The sequence below is a fragment of the Rhipicephalus sanguineus genome, chromosome 9 (genome assembly GCF_013339695.2).
Source record: "Rhipicephalus sanguineus isolate Rsan-2018 chromosome 9, BIME_Rsan_1.4, whole genome shotgun sequence".
Lineage (NCBI taxonomy): Eukaryota > Metazoa > Arthropoda > Arachnida > Ixodida > Ixodidae > Rhipicephalus > Rhipicephalus sanguineus.
In genome coordinates, this window is record NC_051184.2 from 27227677 (window position 1) to 27236956 (window position 9280).

Genomic DNA, 9280 nt, shown 5'->3' on the forward strand with positions numbered 1-9280 from the left:
CACACGTGCTTGAAACAGATTTTGAAAACAACATGAAGCAAAGTATGACACATGCAAACACTAACTTCAATTAAAGTCCTTCGAGGAAGCTGGCTTCTCGGTCACTTAACGAAACTGATGATTGACTAATGCAGCCATCTTTTCTTTTCACATTAACAAAAGAAAAGATGGCTGCATTAGTCAATCATCAGTTTCGTTAAGTGACCGAGAAGCCAGCTTCCTCGAAGGACTTTAATTGAAGTTAGTGTTTGCATGTGTCATACTTTGCTTCATGTTGTTTTCAAATCTGTTTCAAGCACGTGTGAATTCCCGCCAATGTATTTTATATTGATGTTACCCAGCGCTGTCATTTGTTATGTCATCTTAAAGTGTCTAAGCATAACTGCCGTGTACTATCGCTTGAGTGTGCGCAAAAAGTTTTTTTTGGCAATGATTCAGTGTTCGTAGTTCATTTCTGTGTCGCTAGGGATTTGGGTTATATATGAAGTGCTGCTTCTGAAATAAAATTAGTTGCGAGTGTAGCGAGTGTCGTGTTTTTTGCTTCTTGTCCTCTTTGTCCCCGTCGAATTTGCGCCACTACACCATACGTTAAAATGCTATGCAGGTGATGGTGGAGTGTATCATACTATTGTGTCTAATTAGATGCATTTGGTATTTTAAAATATTCGCAAACTGTTTGAGAAGTATTTGTATGAAATTTGATTCGAAAACTGAATTGAATAGTAGACTATTTGAATAGATTCAATACTTGAAATTTGTTAATATTCACGCACCCTTAGGCAGTACCCCCGGAAAACGCACTTAGCTTTTTAGAGACCGCGAGTATTAAATAAGATCCAAATAAAGGTCATGTCCCTGTTTTCTTTTTTCCATACACGACTCTTCAGGAATAGCACCTTGTTGTTGGCACATCGTAACATTAGTTACTTTTGTGCCACGAAAACCAGCATAGCTAACTATCCTGTTCTCTTCAGTGGGTGGAAGCGCCTCGTTGATGGAACTGACCGGCTTTCCCTTTGCAGGGTTGGGCCTAGGAACTTCGAGTTCCGGCCGCGGGAGCCGAATCGGCCGAATCTGGACCCAGAGACGGAGGCGGAGAAGCAGCAGGATCGGGAGAACCTGGACCCACAGCGGCCAGGCCAGCCGCAGAAGGGCGCCGCGCACCATAAGAGACTACGAGCCGGAGCGCAGCTGCCGCGACAGAACAGAAACCACGCGCGAGGGGACCAGCGGAATGAGTCGCCACTTCAGAGAGTTCAGCACCAGCTCCAACAGCTGCAGCTCCAACAGCCACAGCTTAAAGAGGAACAGGCGCAGCACCAACAGCAGCGCGCGCAGCGCCACCAGAAAGAGCGTGCGCCAGCCGAGGGTAAGGTTCCTGGTCGTAGGCGACCTCTGCTTAGGTCTACGACAGTCCGGCAATCGTGAATGCTGGGCTTTTTGAAGTATTAAGTACGTTAATATCGGTGTAAATAATATTTTCACAACTATAAGGTCGTTCATTTTGAGAACATAGGCTCTTATAAAAGAGAAAATTATTATATATATATATATATATATATATATATATATATATATATATATATATATATATATATATATATATATATATATATATATGGTCACAGAATCATCATTGAAAGTCGCGCCGAAACTCCAGGTGTGCGACGTCACGGATTTCAGTCTGCAAGTTTGGCAGTGATGCTGAAGATAGAACCAGGAACAAGAGTAATTCGCAATGCACACGGACCATAGGTGGCGCGCGAGATTATCCAAGATGGCGGACCGAAAGAGTATGGAACTGCCGACTATACGCATCCGTGTCATACCACGTCGGGCTTTTTATCGTCCTCCTCGCAGCTCGTCGAGTGCATTCTTATTTTTCAAAGTTTGTTCATTCACTCACTGCAAAAATGCTGCTGCATTTCATAAAGCTGCTATTGGTAGGAAACATTATGGGGCACCTTAACCCTTTCAGACGCCACATATGAAGAACTGTCTGTAAATGTGTCAAATCGATACAACGTTATTTCAGGGCACTCAATAGTCTATTTGTGGCGCGCGAGATTATCCAAGATGGCGGACCGAAAGAGTATGGAACTGCCAACTATACAACTTAGCTCTTTCTTGTCCCGCATTTGATACAAATAGCAAAAACAAGTGGTGTACACAATTGTGTACTTAGCATGTCAAGGGTTTAAACCTAGCGAAAAAAGGTTCGGGTGTGTAATCGAAGCCGAAGAAGTTTTGAACGCTGTAGCCATCTAATTGACTGTGGCGTCAAGACATTGCGCGTTCACACTGTTAAGATTCAAGGACTGTGTGCGCAGACATCTCACGTTGGAGAGAAGTTTAACGAACTGGAGTTTATTTTTGACGGAGACAGTCAGTTACGTACGTGAGATTTTTCTAGTATGCTGCAGCCGCAGTGGCCACGCAAGTGCCCACACCGTGCTTGTCTCCACCCCCCACGTAGATATAAATACTTAACAAGCACGTATGCACTTCTTGTCTTGCGTGCGATTTTATGGAGAATGACAAGCTTTACCTGAACTAAGGAATTTTTGCGGTGACGCGAAGTGTATGTAGAATGAGCGTAGTGGCTTGAGTGCAATCTTTAACGTTTAAGCGAGAAAAAGTACGAAGATCGCGTTTTCAAGTTAGACTTTCTTCGAAAAGGGTCAGTGCAAGCGAATATTCTACAGGGCTAGCGATTGGTGCGCAGCTGCTAACCTTGTTACGCTCCGATGCGGTGAGCCAGGCCAGCGCCTCCTCTGAGGCGCTGGCCAGGCTAGAGCGCCAGGCCAGTCGAAGAAGGCGCTTTAGCGTGCCGTCCGTATCTTTTGCTTTCTTATGTTTCGCCTGCCACTAAAATGCCTACATTATATGTTCAGCTTCTGTGTCCGCACAGTTTTATTGGATTTGTAGTAGAGTATCAACACCACCTAAATTCTTACAGTCCTGCTGAATTTGTATGATGCAAGCGCTGTGTTCAAAAACGGCTTTCATGCACCGGCTGACGCACTGAAGCACGCGGCACATTCAAATATTTCCCGTGACGTTGATAAAACCTCTTAACAAAACAGAAACGAGACGAAATGCAAGAGGCCAGCGTACTGTGCGATCTCAGTGCACGTTGAAGAACCCCAGATGGTCGAAATTTTATCGGAGCCTTACACTACGGCGTGCCTGATGATCACATCAGGTTTATGGCAGGTAATACCGCAGAAATAATTGATATTAACAAAACTGAGATGTGTCCGCGCATCTCAGTTTTGTGTGCATTGTGTGTATGTGTGTATGTGTGCACTGCAAATTACAAAGGGGATGATGACTGGATCACTTCGGCAACAACTGCCTACTTTGACCGGGCGGGTGCAGTCGTGGGTACCCTATCTTGACAGTTCAGAGATAAGCAGACGGCTCTCGCGCCTCTGTGCATGCTGCGTTCTGACAGCGCCATTTGCATTGAAGCGACAGACAGCACCGAGGTCGCTTCGCTGACTGCAGTGGCCACGTTTCTTTATGCCAGCGTTTTGTTTAGTTAAGCCAGATTAAGTGATAAAGAAGCTAGCTGCTAGCCTTACTTCGTATAGCATTTCAATTTGTTGCTGTCGCCTTCATTGCTTCGCCTTTGCGGCAAAACTGCTCTAGCATTTCGCCTCCACCGAACTACGACTTCCGCAGCCGAGGTCGATCCCGCGTCTTTGGGGACAGCAGTCAAGCCCGTAACCACAGTACCTCCACTGTGGACAAATTAAATCGTAATCTTCGTTGGGTTTATGTCAGCGCGCTTGCTGCACGGTGTCAATCACTCTCACCTACAAAACACCGTGTTTTGACGTTGTAATCTTGAAGGTGCAGTATTTGCCACAGAAACAATGTGCACATGGACCTTGTTGCAGGTGCCACCTTTGTTAGAGTTTACTGACGAGTTCTTGCCAGGTGACAAAGCATCATATCCAAATGAGATTTCTCCAACCTAAGTACCTAGTTTGGATGCATGGATTCCGATTCGTTACGTCACTGAGTCACAACAGGCTAGAAGATGCTAAGGCTTTTCTTTTTCTATTTCAGTAGCATTGTGTGTGCTGTCTGTATGGGAGCCATATACGAGTGTCTTCCTATATTCTGCAGGCCATTCTGGTACCGCACAGCAGCATCGCGCCACCGGGCGTCACATAGGCACAGCCGCGGAGGACACTGCAGAACGTGGCAACGGACGTACTCCAGATGGAACCCTGCGGCTTCCTTGTTCCGCGCACAGATACGCCACCAGCACAAGTGCCACGCCGCTCCCTCGGCCACCCTCGTCTCCTGGCGCCAACGGCCAGCCGCCACCCTACCCTGTTGTCCCGCTGATGAGTATGCAGCAGCAGCAGCAGCAGCAGCAGCAGCAGCAGCAGCAGCAGCAGCAGCAGCAGCAGCAGCAGCAGCAGCAGCAGCAGCAGCAGCAACAGCAGCAACAGCAGCAACAGCTGCCACAGGAGTTTCGGTACCAGCGATATGACCAGTGGGTGAGTGAATCATCGACAGCCTATACTCGGTTACAACTTCAAAATGTCCTCTCCACCAACAGCCAGCGCTGCCCCTCCCCAGAGAACTTGCATAAATATTCCCTACAAGGGGAAGTTTTACTGCACATGAAACTATACATAAATAAAACGAAACAAAGAAAACAAGCAAGAACAGTATATACACTTCACACATGAACAAGACTCTGATTTATCTTTGTATATCCGAATGCGCACAAATAGAAGCAGTATACACTGGATCAATGGCGCTTACTGATTTTAACACGAAAGTGTTTTATGCCGGGGTCCACCACGGCTCTACTGACGTATTTCCGTTAAGGATATGACGTTGTAACATATAAAGACTAACAGTTGGCAAAGAAAAAAAAACAGAAGAAAAGTTCCGTCAACAGGGTCGAACTTACGACCCCTCGCTCCGCAACGCGTGGCACGAAACGATTCGGCCACAGAGAGCCCATTCCTTGACGCGCTAACGGCGAGCTATTTATATACACCATTTACCCATGGCGGTACTCCGAGATCGGTCGCACTTCAGCCTGTTTCTTTATGACTAGCGAGATGGCGCGAAGAGCTCGAAAAGCGCGCTTTAAGGGCGTCGCCCCCACGCGGAGGTTCGCGCGCCTCTGCAGGGCGTGGTCGCTCGTGCTAGGGTGCCTTGATGCCCGCGCGCTCCGCTCGCGTATCGAGGCACTCTAGCTCGTGCCCGGACTTATCTCGTGATGGCGGTGGTGTGTACGTCTTGCGCTCTCACCGCGTTGAGAGCACGAATGTCACTTCGCTCACCGCAGCGGCCGCTTTTGCGAAAGGAGCGCGCTGCTCACACAGAAATAAGTTAGAACTGTGACAGTTCAATCGCGCTCATCCTGTGTATGTTCGTTCCATGCGCCCTTTCTGCTTCAGCATTGCGTTGCAAGTTTAGAGCTGCTGGCCGTTCTTCGCGTGACATTACAATTTGTTGCTGTACCATTCATTTCTTCGCGCTGGAACCAAATAATGCATAACAAACGCTCAACTACGTCTGTGAAGACACGTTTCACTTTTGTGTTATACCGATTCCTATGACAGAGGGACCAGCCATGTTTTTTTGTGACATCAAGCACTTCTCGAGCGTTTCCCATACTGATCACGCGTTTGTGTCGCTCGTCTTGGGTCGGAAACTTGAACGCCCTGGTGACTTTCGTCAGGGATTCTGACATCATTGCTCAGCCAAACATAACGTTTTCGGTATAGTAACGACGAGCCTTTAACTTTTTATGCGCATAGTATTTGCATAAGCCGACAAGGTGTACTTACGGTTCAAGCTAGCACGACTGTCCTTCACAAGTGAAGGGCAGGTGCGCCGCGGTTCTGTGGGCGGATTGACATTTTTTTTTTAGCTTGTAACCGAGCATTGTCTCCTGACTAAATAACTTGAAGAAAGACGAACCGCATTCTTCTCTTTCGAGGGGTTTCGAATGGAAGCTAGAGGATTGCTTGATATAACAGAAATACTGTGACCCGGACAATCAGCTCTGGCTGCACTCTGGTGGTACTAGTAGCATTTTGGGAGTTCTTCACACTTTGTATTGCCGTAGGTTGTTGTAATGCGAGTTGTTTTAATGTTTTTCGTTTCTTCAACCCGCCCCTAGTATTACATTTGGGTATGGCATATGTTTCCTACGTACTATGTACGTAAATAATTTTCTATGGTAGATATGTAAAAGCAGGGTTGGGAATTACATAGGTTTAATTTGTTCACAAAGTTCAGGGCTTCAGTGGAATGCAGTGTCACCAAGGGCATGTAAACGTTATAGAATGGAAAACTGAGCTAGTTGGTATGGATTCATGCTTAGGACTGTGCAGCGCTCACACACACAAAAAAAAAAGACAACGGACGGAAGGAGCGCACACGACATGCGCTGTTCTAGCCGTGGCACGGATCACAGAGAAATGCAGTTATTGTTATCGCAAAGCGTGTGCCACTTCGCTCTTGGTGTAAATTCTGTGCAGAGTCGTAATTGCAAACATGTGTCCCTTTTTAAATCTGCTTTCATCGAAAAAACTCACTGAAAATGCACAAAGAAAATGTATTTATAATTGCGGTTAGACTGCGCTTCTCAATATGTCGGCAGCATCGTGTGGTATCCGCTGATAGCCCTGCACATGCCGGAATTCTCTATTGCCCGATGTTCATTAAAGGGACACTAAAGGCAAACAGTTTATGTCGGAGTGAAAGGTCAGTGCTTGATAACGTCTAAAACGTCAATATTATGCACAGAAACGTTTTATTAATGGAGAAATTAAAAGGAGAACTTGATTCGCGCCGCCAGTGGGGCATTCTGGAACACACGCCCGATGACGTAGGAGGGCTTGGTTTTGGTTGGTTTTAGTGGTGCATAAGCGACTTAGGCTGTCATGCATGTTAGGGCCTCAGTTACTCACGTGCTCAAACTACCCATGACAAAACAGAACATTTAAGTGCAAGGCAGAATAAAATGAAATCTTTGCATTGCAGTCTGACTCATGCAAAAAAGAACTTGACGTTGCCCTTGAGAACGACGCAAGTTACATTTTCGCCGGGGTATGCTCTACTAAGGCCCCTAGCTCCGCTGCGCCGGCTGTAGTGCGGGGATGGTGAATGCTCCGTCAAAAGGCTTTTTTCAGAAGCGGGTAGTTTGAACTGCGCAACGGTATGCGAACAACTAAAGCGCGATTTTTTTTTTCAAACTAAGCATGATCCTTGGCACGAAACAAGCACTACGAGGTTTCTGGAACAATATTTCAACCGTGCACGTCGACTTTAGTGTCCCTTTAAGAGGTGGTGTCACACCATCCGTCTCTTTTGTCAATGCCATCTTGTTTCTGACCATGCCATTTGCCCCCTCCCCCCATTCCTGTTGCAGCCATTGGGTCCATCGTCATGGCCTCCAAGCCTACCACCTCCACAAAATCAAGAGGCGCTGCAACATTTCAGCAACTTCCTCGGACCAAGGTGGTCCCACAACCTCCCGCCGCCGCACCCGCAGGCCATGCCTCTGCCACCATCACCGCAGCAGCTGCTGCTATTTCCCTGTGGACCCCCTTCGGAGCCGCCATTCAGTGCGATGCCTAGCCAGCCAGTCTTCCTCGGAGTGCTGTGCAGTGACGACCCATCGCAACAGTGGCACACCCCGTCACCACACTGGGGCCACGAGGTTGAGTCTGTACCGTCCCAAGATTATAGAATCTCCGAAAGAGCTTTTTCCCCCCACACCCAGCCCGCCGTTTCCTTGTGACAAACTTTTCACACACCTCCTGATTTCCTTTGGTGATGCTTGTTCCCAAAGACTGCAATGCCGCCCGCATCTCATGACAAGTCCGCCTAACTTGCTTGTTTTGCTGTTTTAAGTTATTGGGCCCTTTACGAGGGGACTGTGGTTTTAGTTGACGGTACTACGTTGTGTGGGATTGTCGGGGTGCATGACTGTTGGAGGAGGAGCTATCGTTTTTGACAGAATACGGCTCACACAAACACGGACACTAAAACTGCTTGCATTGTTCCTTCTTTTCTAGAGTCCGCGTTTGTGTGCGCGCCATATTTTGTCAATAATCGGATTATACAGAGAGCAGTTGTAAAGAGAAATGTGTTCAAAAGGTATCGGGGGGCGGGCAGTGTTTGTTGAGTGCTCCACTTGTCTCGACTGCAGCCTTGGGGTGCACAGCCTTCCTTGGCGTTGCACGCCTTTTGTAAATTAGACGGGCCAAACGTTTTCATCAGACGCATTCGATCTCAAGGCCAATTCGTCATTGATGGCTTTTGTCGTGTATCACGTACAAGTGTTTGGAAATCGTAACTTGTGAGTGAGCTGTGTGACATTGCTATGCCAACACAAATTTTGACAGATCTTGGTACCGCACGTTGTGGCAGTATTGGACAAGGTTTATTGATTTTAGTGAAACTCATCATCAGGATTGTACGGTGGACATTTTTGTAAGCCACGACGGTAAGAAACATGCAAGCAGGGGCGTAGCCAGAAATTTTTTTCGGGGGGGGGGGGGGGGGGGGTTCAATCATACTTTTATGTATGCTCGTGCGTGCATTTGTATGTGTGCGTATATTATACACAAGCAAAACTGAAAATTTCGGGAGGGGGTTGAACCCCCCCACTACCCCCCCCCCCCTGGCTACGCCCCTGCATGCAAGTATCTAGGACGGAACACGAACCCCTGATCTAGGAGCACTGGTTATTGGCGCTGCGTTTAAAGCGCGACTAAGAGTGGAGGGAAGCAGCACTAATAGCGAAAAAACCAAGTTTTAAAAGCAGTCCTTTAAGCTTTTCGTTGCGCCGGGTAGTTCGAACAGAATATATCATCGTCATGCACCGGTACTCACTCGCTTCATCCTTTAAACTTCTGCTTGTCTCCCCTAACACATGCGCCGATTTCCCCGGCTTGGAATACAAAAACTATGACAGGCAAGTTTGTTATATGACTAAAAATCATGCAACATCACATAATAACTAGTCAAGTAACCAACATCACATACACCACTTAATAAGTAGTCACGTGACTAAAAATCACAAAACATCACATAACATCTAGTCAAGTAACTAAAAATCACGTGACTAGAATCATGGAAAGACTTTTTTTAAGAGCTCGTTTTTCTTTGTTAGACACAATATTAATGGGGACTAACAGACAATAATGCCATGGAAAGTACGGGGTAATGTTATTTGTAGTAATTAGGATATAAATGTGAAGAAAGTAAAGTGGACGAAAAGATAACT

General features: G+C 46.8%; 1 protein-coding gene across 1 annotated transcript; it reads left to right on the forward strand.

Annotated features, from left to right (window-relative positions):
• Positions 1–593: 593 nt before the first annotated feature.
• LOC119405403 (neural Wiskott-Aldrich syndrome protein) lies at positions 594–7789 on the forward strand. Its single transcript, XM_037672243.1, has 4 exons — positions 594–604; positions 1023–1369; positions 4138–4349; positions 7418–7789. The coding sequence occupies exons 1-4, from the start codon at positions 594–596 to the stop codon at positions 7787–7789; spliced, it is 942 nt and encodes a 313-aa protein (XP_037528171.1).
• The last annotated feature ends 1491 nt before the right edge of the window (positions 7790–9280 follow it).